Consider the following 24,946-nt stretch of genomic DNA (forward strand, 5'->3'; position numbering starts at 1 on the left):
ACCCATCAGATGCCTCCTAAGGCTGGCTCAGCGCTCCAGGACCGGATCCCATCTGTTATCCTAATGTTCACATTCCTGCATCCTCTACTGTCTCTCTGAGACGCTGTCACAGTAACGCCTTATTACATCTGGCATGGCGTCTCCCGCGGCCTCCGCCGCCGTCCCTGAGCTTCTGCATGCAGAGTGTCAGAGTGGCGATTACGTCAGCCGCGGCCTCCGCTGTGTCCGCGTGGTTGGATGTGCACTTGTCAGCCTGGTGTCTCCTGTCTCCAGTGGCCGGCGCCGCCATTACTGTTTTCATTACCACATGGATTACAAACCAAACTTCCCTCCAAGTGTCTGCATGGGCGCAGCCATCTTGGATTCTGTCAGCTGATCATTTCCTCCAATCTGTTGTCAGTATTGTTAATCTGCATAATTGCCTAGCCAATCCCTTCCATGCTGCAGGTATAAATACACTGTGCCTGAGCAAGGAAGGCGTCAGTGCTTTGGTTGTCAAACCTAGTTCCTGTTTGTCTCTCTCCTGTGATTGTCTTCCAGGTTCCAGCTCCTGTCTCAAGACTTCCACCATAGAGACCTGCACCAGCATTCCACCTGCGGTGTAGCCTGACTCTCCAATCCATTGTGGATTCATCTGTTTCCAGCTACAACATTACCTGCTTCCAGCTCAGCTTCCAGCAGAGTACAGCTTCTCTTAAAGGGCCGGTGTCCTTTCTACACTTTACCACTCTCCACCGGTATTATTATTTCTCCGCTCTCAAGTTCTACATTTCAGTTCATATTTCATCGCTCCCAAGTTCATTTATTATTTAACTGGTTCCAGCCAGTATCCACTCCGTGCTAACAACAGTCTGGTTCCAGCCAGTATCCACAGCAGCCGTTTTATCTTCAGCAACTCAGCTTTTCCTGGAACACCAGCTGGTACAATCCTGGGTTATCTCCATTGCTACAGTCGGGCCTGGTAAGGACTTTCCATCTAGAAGATTATAAGAACTATCTCACACTACCAGTGCCCTGTGGCTCCTGCCATCCTGTAGTACCCAGGAACTGTATTTATTCTTTGCTGACTTTTACGTTTTCTTTTACTGCTGCTGTGTTGCGGAGTTGTCATAATAAACATCATTGACTTTTATCCAAGTTGTTGTGGTCACGCCTTCGGGCAGTTATTATTCATGTTACTTACATGTCCATGGGTCTGATACAACCTCCCAGGTTCCGGTACATCTCAGCCCCTACAACTGAGGCTGCCTCCCGTCAGCTCAGGCCCTCAGTTGTGACACAAGTAGCCGCTCGGCAGAGCTGTAAAGTCGAGACACCCCGGGCAGCCGCCCAGAAAAAACCCACCGACCTAGTAGAGTGGGCCTGTACAGATTTTGGAACCAGCAAACCTGCCGTGGAATAAGCATGCTGGATAGTGAACCTGAACCAGCGTGCACTTGTCTGCTTTGAAGCAGGACACCCAATTTTCTTGGGATCATATAGAACGAACAGCGAGTCGGATTTCCTGTGACGAGCTGTCCTCTTTACGTATACCTTCAAAGCCCTCACAACATCCAAAGACTTTGAAGTAGCGGAAGTGTCGGTGATAACCGGAACCACAATAGGTTGGTTGATGTGAAACGCAGACACGACTTTCGGAAGAAATTGCTGACGAGTTCTGAGTTCAGCTCTGTACTCATGGAAAATTAAATAGGGGCTCTTGTGAGACAAAGCCCCCCAGGTCCGACACACGTCTTGCTGAAGCCAAGGCCAACAATGTTAGAGTCTTCCACGTAAGATATTTTACATCCACCTCCTGTAATGGTTCAAACCAGTCCAATTAGAGGAACTGCAGCACCAAACTGAGATCCCAAGGTGCCGTGGGAGGCACAAAGGGAGGTTGGATGCTCAGAACACCTTTCAAAAACATCTGGACCTCAGGGAGAGAAGCCAATTGTTTTTGAAAGAAAATGGACAAGGCCGAAATCTGGACTTTTATGGAGCCCAGATGTAGGCCCACATCCACACCTGCCTGCAGAAAAAGCAGGAAACGTCCCAGGTGAAATTCCACAGCAGAATAAGTTCTGCTCTCACAGCAAGAGACATATTTCTTCCAAATATGGTGGTAATGTTTAGACGTTACCCCCTTCCTGGCTTGGATCATAGTCATGATAACTTTGTTAGGGATCCCTCTTCTGGCTAGAATCAGCCATTCAACATCCATGCCGTCAAACGTAGCTACGGTAAGTCCTGATAGATGAACGGGCCCTCTGTGGCTTGCGTCCGTGGATAACAGGATCCAGTCCTGAATTCCGAACCTCCGACCCTCGACGAGGTGAGAAATCTGTAGCCACCACAGAAGGGAGATCCTGGCTTTCGGCGACAGACGGATCCTCTGGTGCATGTGAAGATGCGATCTGGACCATTTGTCCAACAGATCAAGCTGGAAAGATCTTTCGTGAAACCTTCCGTATTGAAGCGCCTCATAAGAGGCCGCCATTTCCCCCAAAAGGCGAATGCATAGATGCACCGATATCCGGGTTGGCTTCAGGACATCCTAAACCATCGACTGGATTACCAATGCCTTTTCCAATGGAAGGAACACTTTCTGCGACTCCGTGTCCAGTATCATTCCCAGGAATGGGAGCCTCCATGTTGGCTCTAGGTGAGATTTCAGAAAGTTCAGAATCCACTTGTGATCCTGGAGAAGTTTGGTTGAGAGATCAATGCTGTCCAGCAACCTCTCCCTGGATGGCGCCTTTATCACAAGATCGTCCAGGTACGGAATTATGTTCACTCCCTGCTTGTGGAGTATAAACATCATCTCTGCCATCACTTTGGTGAACACCCTCGGTGCCGTGGAGAGACTAAATAGCAGGGCCTGGAACTGGTAGTGACAGTCCTGCAGTGCAAACCGTAGATAAGCCTGATGAGGCAGCCAGATCGGAATTTGAAGGTACGCATCCTTGATATCCAGAGACATTAGGAATTCCCCTTACTCCAGACCTGAGATCACAGCTCGCAGAGACTCCATCTTGAACTCGAACACTCTTAAGAACGGGTTCAAGGACTTGAGGTTCAGGACTGGTCGTACTGAACCGTCCGGTTTCGGTACTACAAACAAGTTGGAATAGTACCCCTTATTGTGCAGATGAGGTGGAACTGGAACAATGACTTGAGTCTGTACCAGTTTTTGGATGGCCTGCTGTAAAGTTACACTTGCCTCTTGTGAAGCTGGTAAGCCTGATTTGAAGAATCTGTGAGGTGGGAGCTCTTGGAACTGTAGCCCTGGGAATTAAGATCTATGACCCAGGGATCCTGGCACAAACTTGACCAGATGTGACTGAAGAATTTTAGTCGGGCTCCCACCTGCCAGTCCTCCAGGCATCGCGGTCCACCGTCATGCTGAAGGCTTTGAGGAAGCAGAGCCTGAGCTCTGTTCCTGAGCACCTGCAGTTGCTTGTTTGCGTGGTTTACCTCTTGCGCCTCTGGAGGCAGTAGAAGCACCTCTGGATTTTCCCTTAAACTTGGCTGTCCAAAGGACTGTAAATTTGAAGCTGAATAAGCTTTCCTAGCTGGGGGAGCTGCAGAAGGAAGATATGTAAACTTACCCGCAGTTGCTTTGGAGATCCATTTGTCTAGTTCATCTCCAAACAAGGCCTCTCTTGTGAATGGTAGGCCTTCCACGCCTTTCCTGGAGTCTGCATCAACAGTCCTCTGCCATAGCCACAAGCCCCTGCATGCTGACACTGCCATAGCGGTGGTGCATGCATTAAGCAAGCCTGTCTCTTTATGGCTTCCACCATAAAGTTGGTAGAGTCCTGTATATCCTACAGGAGTAAAACAACATCTCCCCTAGACAAGGAATCTAACCCCTCAATTAGGTTGCTTTACCATTTAGCAATGGTTTTTGTGATTCACGAACATGCAATAGTGGGTCTCTGGGCCATCCCAGCAGCTGTGTACAATGATATGAGTGTAGTCTCAATTTTACGATCAGCCGTGTCTTTTAGGGAGGCTGCACCAGGGACAGGCAATAACATTTTTTTGTGACAGCCTAGAGACTGATGCGTCCACTATCGTGGATTTTCCATTTTTTCCTATCCTCCAGAGGAAAAGGAAAAGATGAGAGTAACCTTTTAGGGAATTGAAATTTCTTATCAGGATTAGCCCACGGTTCTTCAAACAGGGTATTCAATTCCTTTGATGCAGGAAAAGTGACTGAGGACTTCTTTTTTACATTAAAATAAGATTCCTCACACTCCTCTGACACCTTATCAGGAATTTGCAGAACCTCTCAGCCTCTATAAGAGCCTCTGGTGGTCATTCCGAGTTGTTCGCTCGCTCGCTGCTTTTAGCAGCATTGCAAACGCTAGGCCGCCGCCCTCTGGGAGTGTATCTTAGTTTAGCAGAATAGCGAACGAAAGATTAGCAGAATTGCTACTAAATAATTCCTTGCAGTTTCTGAGTAGCTCCAGACCTACTTCTAGATTGCGTTCACTGCAGACTGTTTAGTTCCTGGTTTGACATCAGAAACACGCCCTGCATTCGGCCAGCCACTCCCCCATTTTTCCAGCCACTCCTGTTTTTACCTGGCACGCCTGCGTTTTTTAGCACACTCCCCGAAAACGCCAAGTTGCCGCCCAGAAACACCCACTTCCTGTCAATCACACTACGATCACTCGAGCGTTGAAAAAACGTCGCTTGAGCTTGTGCAAATCTCCAAAGTTTTGTGTTAAATTACTTAGCGCATGCGCGCTGCGTACCATGTGTATGCGCATTTTCCACCTAATCGCTGCATTGCGAAAAACGGCAACGAGCGAACAACTTGGAATGACCACCTCTATTCCCTGTGACTGAGTAGTATCCGCCCCCTCCAAATCCACCTCACCCTCGTCCATGTGTGACCCGTCAGAGTCAGACTGCAGGATATGGGCCAGAGATCGCTTTTGCGGCCAAATGGGAGCGGATTGAGACGCTGGTTTGGGGACTGAGTCTCTATTCATAAACTCATCCACAGTCTGTCTTAAGTATTGCGTCAATTTCTCATTGCAGGATAGTTTTGTAGAAATATTTGAGATCATTCCCTTAATGGAATTAACCCACTCCGGTTCAGCCCCGCTATTCTGGGAAGGTGCACTGCCCTGAGTACCCAGTAGTGAGCCCCCTGGTGAAGAGGAACACTCCGCTGTACAAAAAACACACTCTTTGCCTGACATAATGTAAATGTGACAGCACACACACACGCGCGCGAAACGGTTAAACACAATTAACCCACAAAGAGCCCTTCAGGAAGTCACAGAGTAATTTGGAGCAAGCCCCCACCGCGCCGTTATCGCTAATGCCAAGCTTAGCCGAGTCGCAGAATAAGTATCCTGATAGGGGACTTAGTACACTAATAATTGCTCCCTCCCTGCTATGACCCCCTAGTACTGCTGAGGTAATCTGGAGTCTCTCCAGAGGAGCTGCGCGTCCCTGCCAGTCAGCGTCTGTGTCCACTGCAGAGGGAATATGGCGCTGGGGAGCTGCTGGATCCACTCATAGTGAAGGCCCCGCCCCTTAAATGGCGCGCGGCCTTCCCGCTTTTTATATACAGGCTGAGGTAATCTGGGGCTTAAAATGGAGAGAAAACCGTTTTAAGGCTGTTTTTGCCAGTGTGGGTACAGTGTACAGGGACGCAGCTGTGTACTGTGTCTGGAGACGCATTCCGCCCCGGTTAGAAGCCGTGTGTCTCCGTACCCTCATGCCACCATAATGGCCGGCGACCCACTAACCGGGATGCCGGCTTAGTACTCATCACTCTTCATTCTTCTGGCTGTTCGGGGTGGTGGCGTGCTGCGGAAATGTACGCTCGCCGTGGTGGGGCTTGCGAATAATTCCCTCAGCTCAGTGTCCTGTCAGCAGGGAACAGGACCATTAACACTTCAAGAGGTTGGGCCGTTCCCCCCCCCCCCCTAAGTCCCATGAAGCAGGCAGGCTAGCGCCAACCAGCCCTGTCTGAAAATAACAAACATATAAAATAAATGCAGAAAACTCTTCAGGAGCTTCCATAAGCGTGACCAGCTCCTCCGGGAACATTTTCTAAACTGAGTCTGGTATGAGGAGCATAGATGGAGGAGCCAGCCCACACTATCAAATTCTTAAAGTGCCCATGGCTCCTAGTGGACCTGTCTATACCCCATGGTACTAAATGTATCCCCAGTATCCTCTAGGACATAAGAGAAAAAGCGCAGCGATCGGTAATGTTATTTAGCATAAGATAAATGGGGGCCATGGTACCCTAAACATAACCTCGGTGACTCGCTCTGCTTCGCTCCCCATCAAGTTACTATAGGGAGTGTTGTTGGCATGTGTAGTGAAAGTAATATCTCGCCGGCCTAGCTGCTTCCCCTGACGTCAGAGGTCCTTTACTTGGGCCCTCATTCCGAGTCGTTCGCTCGGTATTTTTCATCGCATCGCAATGAAAATCCGCTTAGTACGCATGCGCAATATTCGCACTGCGACTGCGCCAAGTAATTTAACAATGAAGATAGTATTTTTACTCACGGCTTTTTCATCGCTCCGGCGATCGTAATGTGATTGACAGGAAATGGGTGTTACTGGGCGGAAACACTGCGTTTTATGGGCGTGTGGCTGAAAACGCTACCGTTTCCGGAAAAAACGCAGGAGTGGCCGGAGAAACGGGGGAGTGGTTGGGCGAACGCTGGGTGTGTTTGTGACGTCAATCCAGGAACGACAAGCACTGAACTGATCGCACAGGCAGAGTAAGTGTGGAGCTACTCTAAAACTGCTAAGTAGTTTGTGATCGCAATATTGCGAATACATCGGTCGCAATTTTAAGATGCTAAGATACACTCCCAGTAGGCGGCGGCTTAGCGTGTGTAACTCTGCTAAATTCGCCTTGCGACCGATCAACTCGGAATGAGGGCCTTGGTTCTAGCATCTACCGTTAGCATGTGTGTGATTTTAATGCCTCCCAATCCAGGGTTAAAGCCTAATGCGTTGTTGTTTCTAGAAAGATACACGTGCGATAAACCAGAGAACTGATCATGCGTGGCCTCGCTGCTCATGGTCAGCTGGCTCGCCGCTTATTACACAATGTATGACGTACTCAGTGTATAGGGCCCTCCCACCTCAGTAACTTCCTGAATTCCAGTCCCCTGTTCCTGCAGCTTGGTGTATAGTCTGGGGGAGTTGGAGCAGCAGGCCCAGCAACAGCGGCGGAAACATGGCACTAAACAAGAACCACTCTCAGAACGGGGGAGTCGTTGTCAGTAATGGAGAGAGGTTAGTAGCGTTACCGTACAGGAGGGCACCGGGCGGGCAGTGCTTCCAACGGGGCCGGGTGTTGTTGTCACTTCTACAGTATATAAATAGATCGTGTGTTTAGTTTGGGTGGTTTATGTAGGTCTCCAAGTGTCGTGGAACTACAATTCCCAGGATGCTTTAACTTTAATCTTAGTAGTTTCACAACTGCTGTAAGAGACTGGGTCCTGTCCTCGAGGAAAACTGTTCATGGCAACAATTTCCAGTGTTCTGTATAGCAAGTGTCTTGTATTTTTTTCCTTTTATTTCTTTTGTGATATTAGCAGAATACTGAAACAAAGGCAAGTGCACTGATGGTGATGTGGGGAATGTATGTGTATACTATAGTCCTAATGGTATACAAGGTTTGCTATGTTATGTCAACATTCAGAATGTTGATATGGTCACCACGTCATCATTCAGCATGTTGACACTGATGAAATGTCAACATGGTCAGACGCGCCTTTAAGGTAAGGCTAAGCCGAATGCTTGTTCACGTTCAGAACATGGGACCCCCTGTGTTAGCTTAGCTAAACTGCTTCAGAACATCATTAACCTTGTTCAGAAATTGGCTGTACATATTTAGAGTACGGGCAACGTTTAATATAAACATGTACTGCAACATTAGTCTGTTAAATCTACGAGCCAGACCATCATCCTGATCAAGTCCATATGTTCCATTGTAGCGCCCCCACTTAATGGTAATATTATAGGAGAGGACATTCAGATGAAGCCAAATACAGTACATACACTGGAGCTCATAGCTCATAGCCCAATTGGAGTGCAAAGAGGTTTGCTCTTCTACTATCCCTTTGGGCTAAAACTTATTAGATGCCCACGATGATAGTAGCCCTCAGCAAGGAAGGGAAAGGTGTTTCGCTTTGGCAGTGTACAGCTCCCTGGAGGTCACCCTCTTTCTTGCTGGCAGTTCTTGTGAGGCATGAGGTGGTCTCCAGACATCCATTTGGCAGCATCTTGCGGACAGAAGGGAGGAGCCACAGTGACTGAATGTGGCAAGCACACATGCCTCCTCATGTGACTGACAGGCTGTGCAACATCCCGCCTACTCCAGTAACCACCTTCAGAGGAATGATTTGGTGATGATATTTAAAAAATAAAAATTACATATTTAGTTTCATTTTTAAAAGTACCTGGCTCTTCTAAAATCTTATTTGCCAGGACGAGGCTGAAGTTAGCTTCTTATTCGGCCAGCTTCTTATTCACTTCTTATTCAAGCTCCAGCTTCTTATTCACTTCTTATTCGAACTCCAGCTTCTTATTCAGATCATTCAGTTTCGCAAGGGTTAATGAGTCTTCTGTCACAAATTTGACACCTGAAATCAACAGAGTAGGGTCCCTTGCATGTGACCCACTTGTATTTTGCCTGGCCCAACACTGTTTTGGGCATGAAATACACTGGCAAAGTGGGCACACACACCATATTTTGCCATTTTGAATAAGTAGCTGTAGTTTTGCAAGGGTTAACTAGTCTTGGGCCACAAATTTGACACCTGAAATCAACAGAGAGTGGTCACTTGCATGTGACCCACTTGTATTTTGCCTGGCCCAACGCTGTTTTGGGCATGAAATACACTGGCAAAGTGGGCACACACACCATATTTTACCATTTTGAATAAGTAGCTGTAGTTTTGCAAGGGTTAACCAGTCTTGGGCCACAAATCTGACACCTGAAATCAACAGAGGGTGGTCACTTACATGTGACGCAGTTGTATTTTGCTTGGCCCAATGCTGTTTTGGGCATGAAATATACTGGCAAAGTGGGCACACACACCATATTTTGCCATTTTGAATAAGTAGCTGTAGTTTAGCAAGGGTTAACTAGTCTTGGGCCACAAATTTGACCCCCAAAAACAACAGAGGGTGGTCACTTACATATGACGCAGTTGTATTTTGCTTGGCCCAACGCTGTTTTGGGCATGAAATACACTGGCAAAATGGGCACACACACCATATTTTGCCATTTTGAATAAGTAGCTGTAGTTTAGCAAGGGTTAACTAGTCTTGGGCCACAAATTTGACCCCCAAAAACAACAGAGGGTGGTCACTTACATATGACGCAGTTGTATTTTGCCTGGCCCAACGCTGTTTTGGGCATGAAATACACTGGCAAAGTGGGCACACACACCATATTTTACCATTTTGAATAAGTAGCTGTAGTTTTGCAAGGGTTAACCAGTCTTGGGCCACAAATCTGACACCTGAAATCAACAGAGGGTGGTCACTTACATATGACGCAGTTGTATTTTGCTTGGCCCAACGCTGTTTTGGGCATGAAATACAGTACACTGGCAAAGTGGGCACACACACCATATCTTACCATTTTGAATAAGTAGCTGTAGTTTTGCAAGGGTTAACCAGTCTTGGGCCACACATTTGACCCGCAAAAACAACAGAGGGTGGTCACTTGCATGTGACCCACTTGTATTTTTCCTGGCTCAACGCTGTTTTGGGCATGAAATACACTGGCAAAGTGGGCACACACACCATGATTTGCTATTTTGAATAAGTAGCTGTAGTTTTGCAAGGGTTAACCAGTCTTGGGCCACAAATTTGACAACTGAAATCAACAGAGGGTGGTCACTTACATATGACCCACTTGTATTTTGCTTGGCCCAACGCTGTTTTGGGCATGAAATACACTGGCAAAGTGGGCACAGACACCATTTTATAAATTGCCATTTTGAATAAGTAGCTGTAGTTTTGCAAGGGTTAACTAGTCTTGGGCCACAAATTTGACCCCTGAAATCAACAGAGGGTGGTCAGTTACATATGACCCACTTGTATTTTGCTTGGCCCAACGCTGTTTTGGGCATACAATACACTGGCAAAGTGGGCACACACACCATATTTTGCCATTTTGAATAAGCAGCTGTAGTTTTGCAAGGGTTAACTAGTCTTGGGCCACAAATTTGACCCCTGAAATCAGCAGAGGGTGGTCACTTACATATCACCCACTTGTATTTTGTTTGGCCCAACGCTGTTTCGGGCATGAAATACACTGGCAAAGTGGGCACACACACCATATTTTACCATTTTGAATAAGTAGCTGTAGTTTTGCAAGGGTTAACCAGTCTTGGGCCACAAATCTGACACCTGAAATCAACAGAGGGTGGTCATTTACATGTGTCGCAGTTGTATTTTGCCTGGCCCAACGCTGTTTTGAGCATGAAATATACTGGCAAAGTGGGCACACACCATATTTTGCCATTTTGAATAAGTAGCTGTAGTTTAGCAAGGGTTAACTAGTCTTGGGCCACAAATTTGACCCCCAAAAACAACAGAGGGTGGTCACTTACATATGACGCAGTTGTATTTTGCTTGGCCCAACGCTGTTTTGGGCATGAAATACACTGGCAAAGTGGGCACACACACCATATTTTGCCATTTTCAATAAGTAGCTGTAGTTTTGCAAGGGTTAACTAGTCTTGGGCCACAAATTTGACACCTGAAATCAACAAAGGGTGATCAGTTACATATGACCCACTTGTATTTTGCTTGGCCCAACGCTGTTTTGGGCATGAAATACACTGGCAAAGTGGGCACACACACCATATTTTGCCATTTTGAATAAGTAGCTGTAGTTTAGCAAGGGTTAACTAGTCTTGGGCCACAAATTTGTCCCCCAAAAACAACAGAGGGTGGTCACTTACATATGACGCAGTTGTATTTTGCTTGGCCCAACGCTGTTTTGGGCATGAAATACACTGGCAAAGCGGGCACACACACCATATTTTGCCATTTTGAATAAGTAGCTGTAGTTTAGCAAGGGTTAACTAGTCTTGGGCCACAAATTTGACCCCCAAAAACAACAGAGGGTGGTCACTTACATATGACGCAGTTGTATTTTGCCTGGCCCAACGCTGTTTTGGCCACGAAATACACTGGCAAAGTGGGCACACACACCATATTTTACCATTTTGAATAAGTAGCTGTAGTTTTGCAAGGGTTAACCAGTCTTGGGCCACAAATTTGACACCTGAAATCAACAGAGGGTGGTCACTTACATATGACCCACTTGTATTTTGCTTGGCCCAACGCTGTTTTGGGCATGAAATACACTGGCAAAGTGGGCACACACACCATATTTTACCATTTTGAATAAGTAGCTGTAGTTTTGCAAGGATTAACCAGTCTTGGGCCACAAATCTGACACCTGAAATCAACAGAGGGTGGTCACTTACATATGACGCAGTTGTATTTTGCTTGGCCCAACGCTGTTTTGGGCATGAAATACACTGGCAAAGTGGGCACACACACCATATTTTGCCATTTTGAATAAGTAGCTGTAGTTTAGCAAGGGTTAACTAGTCTTGGGCCACAAATTTGACCCCCAAAAACAACAGAGGGTGGTCACTTACATATGACGCAGTTGTATTTTGCCTGGCCCAACGCTGTTTTGGGCATGAAATACACTGGCAAAGTGGGCACACACACCATATTTTACCAGTTTGAATAAGTAGCTGTAGTTTTGCAAGGGTTAACCAGTCTTGGGCCACAAATCTGACACCTGAAATCAACAGAGGGTGGTCACTTACATATGACGCAGTTGTATTTTGCTTGGCCCAACGCTGTTTTGGGCATGAAATACAGTACACTGGCAAAGTGGGCACACACACCATATTTTACCATTTTGAATAAGTAGCTGTAGTTTTGCAAGGGTTAACCAGTCTTGGGCCACACATTTGCCCCGCAAAAACAGCAGAGGGTGGTCACTTGCATGTGATCCACTTGTATTTTTCCTGGCTCAACGCTGTTTTGGGCATGAAATACACTGGCAAAGTGGGCACAGACACCATTTTATAAATTGCCATTTTGAATAAGTAGCTGTAGTTTTGCAAGGGTTAACCAGTCTTGGGCCACAAATTTGACAACTGAAATCAACAGAGGGTGGTCACTTACATATGACCCACTTGTATTTTGCTTGGCCCAATGCTGTTTTGGGCATGAAATACACTGGCAAAGTGGGCACAGACACCATTTTATAAATTGCCATTTTGAATAAGTAGCTGTAGTTTTGCAAGGGTTAACTAGTCTTGGGCCACAAATTTTACCCCTGAAATCAACAGAGGGTGGTCACTTACATATGACCCACTTGTATTTTGCTTGGCCCAACGCTGTTTTGGGCATACAATACACTGGCAAAGTGGGCACACACACCATATTTTGCCATTTTGAATAAGTAGCTGTAGTTTTGCAAAGGTTAACTAGTCTTGGGCCACAAATTTTACCCCTGAAATCAACAGAGAGTGGTCACTTGCATGTGACCCACTTGTATTTTGCCTGGCCCAATGCTGTTTTGGGCATGAAATACACTGGCAAAGTGGGCACACACACCATGTTTTGCCATTTTGAATAAGTAGCTGTAGTTTTGCAAGGGTTAACCAGTCTTGGGCCACAAATTTGACCCCCAAAAACAACAGAGGGTGGTCACTTACATATGACGCAGTTGTATTTTGCCTGGCCCAACGCTGTTTTGGGCATGAAATACACTGGCAAAGTGGGCACACACACCATATTTTACCATTTTGAATAAGTAGCTGTAGTTTTGCAAGGGTTAACTAGTCTTGGGCCACAAATTTGACCCCTGAAATCAGCAGAGGGTGGTCACTTACATATCACCCACTTGTATTTTGTTTGGCCCAACGCTGTTTTGGGCATGAAATACACTGGCAAAGTGGGCATAAACACCATTTTATAAATTGCTATTTTGAATAAGTAGCTGTGGTTTTGCAAGGGTTAACTAGTCTTGGGCCACAAATTTGACACATGAAATCAGCAGAGGGTGGTCACTTACATATCACCCACTTGTATTTTGTTTGGCCCAACGCTGTTTTGGGCATGAAATACACTGGCAAAGTGGGCACACACAGCATATTTTGCCATTTTGAATAAGTAGCTGTAGTTTTGCAAGGGTTAACTAGTCTTGGGCCACAAATTTGACCCCTGAAATCAGCAGAGGGTGGTCACTTACATATCACCCACTTGTATTTTGTTTGGCCCAACGCTGTTTTGGGCATGAAATACACTGGCAAAATGGGCACACACACCATATTTTGCCATTTTGAATAAGTAGCTGTAGTTTTGCAAGGGTTAACTAGTCTTGGGCCACAAATTTTACCCCTGAAATCAACAGAGGGTGGTCACTTACATATCACCCACTTGTATTTTGCTTGGCCCAATGCTGTTTTGGGCATGAAATACACTGGCAAAGTGGGCATAAACACCATTTTATAAATTGCTATTTTGAATAAGTAGCTGTAGTTTTGCAAGGGTTAACTAGTCTTGGGCCACAAATTTTACCCCTGAAATCAACAGAGAGTGGTCACTTGCATGTGACCCACTTGTATTTTGCCTGGCCCAATGCTGTTTTGGGCATGAAATACACTGGCAAAGTGGGCACACACACCATATTTTGCCATTTTGAATAAGTAGCTGTAGTTTTGCAAGGGTTAACTAGTCTTGGGCCACAAATTTGACACCTGAAATCAATAGAGGGTGGTCACTTACATATCACTCATTTGTATTTTGTTTGGCCCAACGCTGTTTTGGGCATGAAATACACTGGCAAAGTGGGCACACACCATATTTTGATATTTTGAATAAGTAGCTGTAGTTTTGCAAGGGTTAAATAGTTTTGGGCCACAAATTTTACCCCTGAAATCAACAGAGGGTGGTCACTTACATATCACCCACTTGTATTTTGCTTGACCCAATGCTGTTTTGGGCATGAAATACACTGGCAAAATGGGCACACACACCATATTTTGCCATTTTGAATAAGTAGCTGTAGTTTTGCAAGGGTTAACTAGTCTTGGGCCACAAATTTTACCCCTGAAATCAACAGAGAGTGGTCACTTGCATGTGACCCACTTGTATTTTGCCTGGCCCAATGCTGTTTTGGGCATGAAATACACTGGCAAAGTGGGCACACACACCATATTTTGCCATTTTGAATAAGTAGCTGTAGTTTTGCAAGGGTTAACTAGTCTTGGGCCACAAATTTGACCCCTGAAATCAGCAGAGGGTGGTCACTTACATATCACCCACTTGTATTTTGCTTGACCCAATGCTGTTTTGGGCATGAAATACACTGGCAAAATGGGCACACACACCATATTTTGCCATTTTGAATAAGTAGCTGTAGTTTTGCAAGGGTTAACTAGTCTTGGGCCACAAATTTGACCCCTGAAATCAGCAGAGGGTGGTCACTTACATATCACCCACTTGTATTTTGTTTGGCCCAACGCTGTTTTGGGCATGAAATACACTGGCAAAGTGGGCATAAACACCATTTTATAAATTGCTATTTTGAATAAGTAGCTGTAGTTTTGCAAGGGTTAACTAGTCTTGGGCCACAAATTTGACACCTGGAATCAGGAGCCTATCAATACAGTCTCTGCGCATAAAGCTTTTCTTAAATTCTGCAATGTAGTCTCTGCGGGCCTAGGGGGTAATTCAGACTGCAACACTGCAGCAGCAGCGATCGCAGTCTGAATTACTTTGTGGAGTGCGCAATCCGGAAGCCCAGTGAGATTCTATCAGCATCTCAGGGCTTCGATCGCCTCTGCCTGATTGACAGGCAGAGGCGGTCATGTGGTGGGAAGGGGCATGCCACCGGCTTTAGAACCACGGTCCGGACAACGGAGGCCTGTCTGGACCGTTGGGGGGTGGCCCGAGGCAGCTGCGTGGTGTTACACACAGACTCTGCGACCCGGGATGTGGCGAGTAGCGGACTGCCAGCGTGCAGGAGCTTCGTTTGCAGGGAGTTACTCATCAGGTACAAAATCATCGACACCGTGCAATGGTTTTGTACCTGTGCGAGGGGGATGGGGGGGGGCTAGGGCCAGTCATGCAGGGCGGACCAGCCCTGTGCTGGGCATCCACCCGCATGTCAGAGTACATGATTGTAGATGTGCTACATTTAGCACATCTGTGATTAGATCTTGTCTGGGGACTGTTTCCTCAGACATTCAGTGAATGATGCTGCCCTGTGGCAAATTCGCGCATGCACCTACGCAGTGGCGGAACAAGACCATGGTGGGCCGAGGTGCAACAAAATGCGTTGCCCCAGCCCGCCCAAGATCCAAAACGTGTGTCAAAAAATAGGGCATGGTCTCATTGAAAAGGGGTGTGGGCACACAATAGTACCACCAATTCAAATTATGCCACACAGTAGTGCAACCTCATTACATTACACTGATTTACATTACATTACACTGAACAGTAGTACTCCTTATATACATTACGCTACACAGTACTGCTCCTGAAACACGTTATGCCACACAGTATTGCTTCTTATACGCATTACGCCACATAGTAGAGCTCCTTCTACACGTTACGCCACACAGTAGTGCTCCTGAAACACGTTATGCCACACAGTACTGCTTCTTATACGCATTACGCCACATAGTAGAGCTCCTTCTACACGTTACGCCACACAGTAGTTCTTATACACATTACAACACACAGTAGTGCCTCTTATACATGTTACGCCACACAGTAGTATCTTAATATACGTTATACCACACGGTAGTATCTTAATATACGTTATACCACACAGTAGTGCTCCTGATACACGTTACTCCACCCAGTACTGTTCCTTATACATGTTACGCAACACAGTAGAGCTCCTTATACACGTTACAACACACTGTAATGGTCCTTATACACTTTACGCCACACAATAGTGCTCCTTATACACGTTACGCCACACAGTGGTGCTTCTTATAGACGTTACACCACACAGTAATACCCCTTATACAGGTTAAGCCACACAGTAGAGCTCCTTATACACATTACGCCACACAGTAGAGCTTCTTTTACACATAACGCCAATATAGTAGGCACTACGGTTAAGTTTTAGGGTTAGGCTGCTGGGGGGGAGGGGTGAGGCACTGGGGTGGTGGCTAGGGTTAGGCTGTGGGGAGGGGTAAAGGTTAAGGTTAGCTACTAGGGAAAGGTTTAGGGATTAGGGATAATGGGGAAAATACTCACCAGAACACTGCTGAGACATCGCCAATGCAATGTGATCCAGAAAAAGGCACTGCTGTCACCGGTATAAAGTACGAAACTGCTATATCACAAGGGACTGTTTGTTGACAGTTCTTTATGTCGACATAATGAATATCAATATGATAACTGTCGGCCAATTGTATCCAACTCCCACAAAAACTCAGAAGACTTCTCACTGTATAAAAATGGGACAATTCCTTTGTACAAGGATACACAAGGCCCATGGAGACAGATGTCCACACTATGCATCATGCAGCCAGCAGCAGCACATGCACCCTGGGTGACAACACATGACCCTGTGCCTGGCTGCCTTAGTGGGGTCACTCTATGCTGTGCTGTATGTTATATGTCACTGCACAGTCACCATTACTATTTGCAGAGAGACCACCACCTCCCAATCTCCGCCCCCTCAATGTAGGCTCCGCCTCTTCGAGGTCCGCGATTCTGAGTTTGCAGGATGAAATGTACAATTAGAAAAATGTATAATAAAATAAAAATAAATAAACACACAGCTGCCTTACCGCCTTTACAAGGAATGCTGCTGCACTAACTCTACAGTTTAGCCGCATGGTCACGTGATGCTCCGGCTCCGGTAGCAAAAAGAAACAGCTGGGCTGCCCGTGAATGAGAGGGGAAGATGGCCCCTTCTCCTTCTCCAGACTCCTCCACTGCATCCTCCTCCCCCTCTGGCCAGACTGCAGCTCAGCCTCATTCTGTTAAGGGGAAGCGGCGGCTTGCAGCGCGCCGGCAGGTGGCATGTAATGAGTCAGTCTCACTCATTGTAGTGCCTCCGGCTGTGGGCCCCTTCATCGTGGAGGGGCCCTGCCGGTTGCACCGCTGCAAGTTCCACCCCTGAACCTACGATAATAGCCCACCAGACCAAAGAATATCCTGAGTTGCGACATACATTTTAGCTTAGGCCATGTGAAGACTGCTTCCACCTTGCCAGGTTGAGGTTTAACTTACCCTTGGCATACAATATACCCCAGATACTTTGCCTCCACAGATATGATGGCACACTTCTCCAGGTTAGCTGTGAACCCTTGTGCCTGTAGAGACTGTAACACTGCATCCACCTTTGGAAGGTGCGACTGGAACAAACCCACTGTGGTAGAGAAGGCTGTTGTTGCTTTGGCAGCTTCCATCAGAGGAATTTGCCAGTACCCCTTCAGTAAATCTAGCGTAGTTAGATACAGGCTTATTGCTAAGTTCATAAACCCGGGGCATAGGATAGGAATCAAACCGAGGAACTTTATTTAACTTTCTGAAGTCATTACAGAATCTCAAAGCTCCAAAAAGCTTGGGCTCTAAAAAAAAATGGGATTATTCCATTCACTGTTTGACTACTCTGTGACCCCCAAGCGCCGCATCACTTCCAGTTCCCGTTTTACTGCTGCCTGTTGGGCCTCAGATATACAATATTGCCTTTGTTTTATCACCCCCCCTGGGTGGAGTAACATTGTCATGCTGTATGATTTGAGTTTTCCCCAGGAGGGCAGAGAACACAACCTGGTACTGTGCTACTAAGTTTACCACTTCTTGTTTCTGGCTAGGACTCAGTTACTTCAGTAGGCACCTGACATTCTGGGGTTTTCATGGCCACTAAAGAGGGATGACTGGCACTTTCCAAGGCTTCAACAAATTCACATGGTAGACTTTTACCTCTTTCCTTCTACCTTCCTGCCGTACCTAGACACAAGTATCAGTACCTTGTTGCCCCTATTGAGAGTCCGGTTGACAGCAGTAATGCCATGACTGCGTTTTTGATCCTGTTGAGCTCTTGCCATATGCTTGGTCAGAAGTGGCGCAATTTGCCTTAGACAGCCATATAATTGGGACACAAACTGAACGATGTTAGGCTCTTGGGACGGGATCAGTACTAAATCCCGCAGGATGGGATCCCGGCGGTCGAAATACTGACGCCGGAATTTCGACCACACAATCCCGACAGGGGTGGCGAGCAGAACGCAGCCCATTGTGGGCTCGCTTTGCTCGCCACGCTGCAGGCACGGTGCTTTGCTATGCTCAGCACACTTATATTCTCCCTCTATGGGTGTCGTGGACACCCACGGAGGCAGAATATGTCGGGATTGTGCCGGTCGGGGTTCCGGCGTCAGTATTTCAACCGCCGGGATTCCGTCCGGCGGGATCTTAACCGCATCCCCTTGGGACAATTGCTGCTCCCACCCATCTTTTAATAGATCTAGTATCCCTCTGCGTTGTCTACCATAGAGGAGTTTGAAGGGTCTAAACCCCATACAGTCTCTATATAAAGTCTCTATATAAATAAAGGATAATAATAATAATAATAATAATAATAATAAAAAAAGAGGCTTGGGGTACCTCTCAAACTGCCAACATTAGCTAAGGTAAGAGTAGGTCCTAATCTCGCTTCTCCTGTGACACTGCCCTTTTCATCATCTGCATAAGGGTTCTGTTAAAGCATTCAACCAAGCCGTCTGTCTGCGGGTGGTAAACCGAAATGGTAATTCTATCCACCTTTAACAGGCGACACAGGTATTTCATTAATTTAGACACAAAAGGGGTACCTTAGTCGGTCAGGACCTCTATTGGTATTCCTAGACGGGTATACAGCATCAAGAACTCCTGGACAATAGTGCTAGATTTCATGTTACATAGTGGTATGGCCTCCGGGTACCCGGTGGAGTAGTCCACCGTCACCAATATATACTGATGCCCATGATCCGATTTTTCTACTGGCCCTATCAGATCTATAAAAATTGGCTGAATAGGCATGGAAATTATAGTCAGGAAAACCAAGGTCGCCCTAAATTCTGTCTGGGGTGCATTCTTTTAGTACACTGGGCATTCCTGACAATATTCTTTTACTGCAGCATGAATGCCTGGCCAGGAGAAACATAGCTGGAGAGTTTTCCTCTCCCCTAAATGGCCACCCCATAAATGCATGTGAGCCGCCCTCAGTACCAGCTGCTCGTGTTTTCGGGGAATCAGCAACTGGTCTACCCTTTTACCTTGCAAATAAGTTACAAGGTAAAAAAAAAATGTTTTTCACATAAAGTAAGGTACACCTCCAGGTGGTAAAGCAGAGTTTACCTTACCATTTACCACTACCACATTTTAAAAAGTATTAGACAAGTTGCCATCGTTATGTTGATCTCGCCTAAAGTCCTGCAAAGACACTCTTTCGCAAATGGGGGACTAATGTGTCTCAATCTCACTGGCAAGAGAGGGGTTTACAGTCATACAACCTTGGCTTCCAGTAGATCTTGGCCCCTGCGACAGCTTAACCTTTGTCTGTCTGCCAATGTCATGCCAGGTAACAAACTCCTGCAACAGTGGGAAGTCCTGGCCCAGGATTAGTGGATAAAGAGGTTTGGAAGCTACTGTGACTACCATTTTTACTGGTCTTACTTTAATCACCACCGGCAGGTGCACTCATGGGCATTCTTCTATGTCACCAAGTATACATAGCATCTTTACCAGAAGCACAACCTGGCCAGACCCGGGAAGAACCAGGTTAGCAGAGATGATAGATAATTCATTGCCAGTATCAACCAAGGCCCAGATATCCCAGCCTTCAATCTGTACCATCAGATGAAATGGTAGTTTCAGCTGGGGAAATAATTCCAGGCGCCATACTGAATACAGGTTGTACTGTTTTCCCTGAGCTGCAATCCACTAGCTCACCCTGCTTTAGGAAGTACCGCTGTGCATGACTGGGCTCTCTGCAATCAAAACATATGACTGGAGACGGGCTGTTTGGTTTAACAATGGGGATCTGGGTATTGGGCTTATGTACTGGCTGTAACCCTTGCTTGGCTTTATTAAAATTTCCCAGGGTCAGGTACCTCTCAATCACCACTGCTAGCTCCTCAATTGTCTGGGGTCAGCCTGCAAAGGCCCAGTGTTTTACACCACGGTCTGATACCCGTATAGCCTGGTCTAGAGCCATCACTTCCACTACCCACTGAGAAGAGTTTTTATCTGTAACCAGGTTTTACTCAGTTTGGCCAATTATGCCAGTTTGACCACTGGAGGCTCAGATGGGTTCAGCTGCAACTCATAATATTCTTGGGCTTTGCTGGGACCCGTCACCCCAATCCTGCTGAGTATAGCTTCCTTCAAGCAAGGATAAGAGCTGACTTCAGACAACTTTAACGCAACATAGACTCTCTATGACTCCCCTGTGCGATAAGGAGCTAATCTAACCCTTGATTTCTGGTATCAAATATGTCGCCCAAGACTAGTTAACCCTTGCAAAACTACAGCTACATATTCAAAATGGTAAATCATAATATGGTGGTTGTGCCTACTTTCCCAGCGTAATTCATTCACAAATCAATGTTGGGCCAAGCAGAATACAAGTGGGTGATATGTAAGTGACCACATTCTGTTGATTGCAGGTCTCACAATTGTGTCCCAAGACTAGTTAACTCTTGCAAAACTATAGCTACTTATTCAAAATGGTAAAATATGGTGTGTGGGCACACTTTGCCAGTGTATTTCATGCCCAAAACAGCGTTGGGCCAAGCAAAATACAAGTGGGTCATATGTAAGTGACTACGCTTTGTTGATTTCAGGTGTCAAATTTGTGGCCCAAGACTAATTAACCCTTGCAAAACTACAGCTACTTATTCAAAATGGCAATTTATAAAATGGTGTTTGTGCCCACTTTGCCAGTGTACTTCATGCCCAAAACCGCATTGGGCCAAGCAAAATACAAGTGGGTCATATGTAACTGACCACCCTCTGTTGATTTCAGGTGTCAAATTTGTGGCCCAAGACTGGTTAACCCTTGTAAAACTACAGCTACTTATTCAAAATGGAAAATATGGTGTGTGTGCCCACTATGCCAGTGTATTTCATGCCCAAAACAGCGTTGGGCCAGGCAAAATACAAGTGGGTCACATGCAAGTGACCACTCTCTGTTGATTTCAGGGGTCAAATTTGTGGCCCAAGACTGGTTAACCCTTGCAAAACTACAGCTACTTATTCAAAATGGAAAATAGGGTGTGTGTGCACGCTTTGCCAGTGTATTTCATGCCCAAAACAGTGTTGGGCCAAACAAAATACAAGTGGGTCATATGTAACTGACCACCCTCTGTTGATTTCAGGTGTCAAATTTGTGGCCCAAGACTAGTTAACCCTTGCAAAACTACAGCTACTTATTCAAAATGGAAAATATGGTGTGTGTGCCCACTTTGCCAGTGTATTTCATGCCCAAAACAGCGTTGGGCCAGGCAAAATACAAGTGGGTCACATGCAAGTGACCACTCTGTTGATTTCAGGGGTCAAATTTGTGGCCCAAGACTAGTTAACCCTTGCAAAACTACAGCTACTTATTCAAAATAGCAAAACATGGTGTGTGTGCCCACTTTGCCAGTGTATTTCATGCCCAAAACAGCATTGGGCCAGGCAAAATACAAGTGGGTCACATGCAAGTGACCACTCTCTGTTGATTTCAGGGGTCAAATTTGTGGCCCAAGACTAGTTAACCCTTGCAAAACTACAGCTACTTATTCAAAATGGCAATTTATAAAATGGTGTTTGTGCCCACTTTGCCAGTGTATTTCATGCCAAAAACAGCGTTGGGCCAAGCAAAATACAAGTGGGTCATATGTAAGTGACCACCCTCTGTTGATTTCAGGGGTCAAATTTGTGGCCCAAGACTAGTTAACCCTTGCAAAACTACAGCTACTTATTCAAAATGGCAATTTATAAAATGGTGTCTGTGCCCACTTTGCCAGTGTATTTCATGCCAAAAACAGTGTTGGGCCAAGCAAAATACAAGTGGGTCATATGTAAGTGACCACCCTCTGTTGATTTCAGGTGTCAAATTTGTGGCCCAAGACTGGTTAACCCTTGCAAAACTACAGCTACTTATTCAAAATGGTAAAATATGGTGTGTGCCCACTTTGCCAGTATATTTCATGCTCAAAACAGCGTTGGGCCAAGCAAAATACAACTGCGTCATATGTAAGTGACCACCCTCTGTTGTTTATGGGGGTCAAATTTGTGGCCCAAGACTAGTTAACCCTTGCTAAACTACAGCTACTTATTCAAAATGGCAAAATATGGTGTGTGTGCCCACTATGCCAGTGTATTTCATGCCCAAAACAGCGTTGGGCCAGGCAAAATACAAGTGGGTCACATGCAAGTGACCACTCTCTGTTGATTTCAGGTGTCAAATTTGTGGCCCAAGACTAGTTAACCCTTGCAAAACTACAGCTACTTATTCAAAATGGCAAAATATGGTGTGTGTGCCCACTTTGCCAGTGTATTTCATGCCCAAAACAGCGTTGGGCCAAGGAAAATACAAGTGGGTCATATGTAACTGACCACCCTTTGTTGATTTCAGGTGTCAAATTTGTGGCCCAAGACTGGTTAACCCTTGCAAAACTACAGCTACTTATTCAAAATGGAAAATATGGTGTGTGTGCCCGCTTTGCCAGTGTATTTCATGCCCAAAACAGTGTTGGGCCAAACAAAATACAAGTGGGTCATATGTAACTGACCACCCTCTGTTGATTTCAGGTGTCAAATTTGTGGCCCAAGACTGGTTAACCCTTGCAAAACTACAGCTACTTATTCAAAATAGCAAATCATGGTGTGTGTGCCCACTTTGCCAGTGTATTTCATGCCCAAAACAGCGTTGGGCCAAGCAAAATACAAGTGGGTCATATGTAACTGACCACCCTTTGTTGATTTCAGGTGTCAAATTTGTGGCCCAAGACTAGTTAACCCTTGCAAAACTACAGCTACTTATTGAAAATGGCAAAATATGGTGTGTGTGCCCACTTTGCCAGTGTATTTCATGCCCAAAACAGCGTTGGGCCAAGGAAAATACAAGTGGGTCATATGTAACTGACCACCCTTTGTTGATTTCAGGTGTCAAATTTGTGGCCCAAGACTGGTTAACCCTTGCAAAACTACAGCTACTTATTCAAAATGGAAAATATGGTGTGTGTGCCCGCTTTGCCAGTGTATTTCATGCCCAAAACAGTGTTGGGCCAAACAAAATACAAGTGGGTCATATGTAACTGACCACCCTCTGTTGATTTCAGGTGTCAAATTTGTGGCCCAAGACTGGTTAACCCTTGCAAAACTACAGCTACTTATTCAAAATGGAAAATATGGTGTGTGTGCCCACTATGCCAGTGTATTTCATGCCCAAAACAGCGTTGGGCCAAGCAAAATACAAGTGGGTCATATGTAAGTGACTACGCTTTGTTGATTTCAGGTGTCAAATTTGTGGCCCAAGACTAATTAACCCTTGCAAAACTACAGCTACTTATTCAAAATGGAAAATATGGTGTTTATGCCCACTTTGCCAGTGTATTTCATGCCCAAAACCGCATTGGGCCAAGCAAAATACAAGTGCGTCATATGTAAGTGACCACCCTCTGTTGATTTCAGGTGTCAAATTTGTGGCCCAAGACTGGTTAACCCTTGCAAAACTACAGCTACTTATTCAAAATGGTAAAATATGGTGTGTGCCCACTTTGCCAGTATATTTCATGCTCAAAACAGCGTTGGGCCAAGCAAAATACAACTGCGTCATATGTAAGTGACCACCCTCTGTTGTTTATGGGGGTCAAATTTGTGGCCCAAGACTAGTTAACCCTTGCTAAACTACAGCTACTTATTCAAAATGGCAAAATATGGTGTGTGTGCCCACTATGCCAGTGTATTTCATGCCCAAAACAGCGTTGGGCCAGGCAAAATACAAGTGGGTCACATGCAAGTGACCACTCTCTGTTGATTTCAGGTGTCAAATTTGTGGCCCAAGACTAGTTAACCCTTGCAAAACTACAGCTACTTATTCAAAATGGCAAAATATGGTGTGTGTGCCCACTTTGCCAGTGTATTTCATGCCCAAAACAGTGTTGGGCCAGGCAAAATACAAGTGGGTCACATGCAAGGGACCCTACTCTGTTGATTTCAGGTGTCAAATTTGTGACAGAAGACTCATTAACCCTTGCGAAACTGAATGATCTGAATAAGAAGCTGGAGTTCGAATAAGAAGTGAATAAGAAGCTGGAGCTTGAATAAGAAGTGAATAAGAAGCTGGCCGAATAAGAAGCTAACTTCAGCCTCGTTTTGCCAGGTCTAAAAGTGTAGTCGCTCTGGTGTTTGTTGAACCATCTTTTATGGCTACGGTATAATGCGTGTTTGCTGATCCTTGGGAGATGATATTTTGTCACATTTCTCTATCGTCCTAAGTGGATGCTGGGGTTCCTGAAAGGACCATGGGGAATAGCGGCTCCGCAGGAGACAGGGCACAAAAAAGTAAAGCTTTACTAGGTCAGGTGGTGTGCACTGGCTCCTCCCCCTATGACCCTCCTCCAGACTCCAGTTAGATTTTGTGCCCGAACGAGAAGGGTGCAATCTAGGTGGCTCTCCTAAAGAGCTGCTTAGAGAAAGTTTAGTTTAGGTTTTTTTCTTTACAGTGAGTCCTGCTGGCAACAGGATCACTGCAACGTGGGACTTAGGGGGAAAGTAGTAAACTCACCTGCATGCAGAGTGGATTTGCTGCTTGGCTACTGGACACCATTAGCTCCAGAGGGATCGAACACAGGCCCAGCCGTGGAGTCCGGTCCCGGAGCCGCGCCGCCGACCCCCTTGCAGATGCTGAAGCGTGAAGAGG

The 24,946-nt window shown here is 45.9% G+C and overlaps 1 protein-coding gene across 1 annotated transcript in view; it reads left to right on the top strand.

The window, feature by feature from the left end:
* The first annotated feature begins 7,090 nt into the window (after positions 1–7,090).
* WBP2NL (WBP2 N-terminal like) overlaps positions 7,091–24,946 on the top strand; it is a 127,382-nt gene continuing 109,526 nt past the window's right edge. Inside the window, exon 1 of the mRNA XM_063940439.1 lies at positions 7,091–7,266. Coding sequence (XP_063796509.1) covers positions 7,208–7,266 — 59 coding nt within the window. The 5' untranslated portion in view covers positions 7,091–7,207. The remainder of the gene's footprint in view (positions 7,267–24,946) is intronic.

The sequence above is a fragment of the Pseudophryne corroboree genome, chromosome 9, assembly GCF_028390025.1.
Source record: "Pseudophryne corroboree isolate aPseCor3 chromosome 9, aPseCor3.hap2, whole genome shotgun sequence".
In the NCBI taxonomy this organism is placed as follows: domain Eukaryota; kingdom Metazoa; phylum Chordata; class Amphibia; order Anura; family Myobatrachidae; genus Pseudophryne; species Pseudophryne corroboree.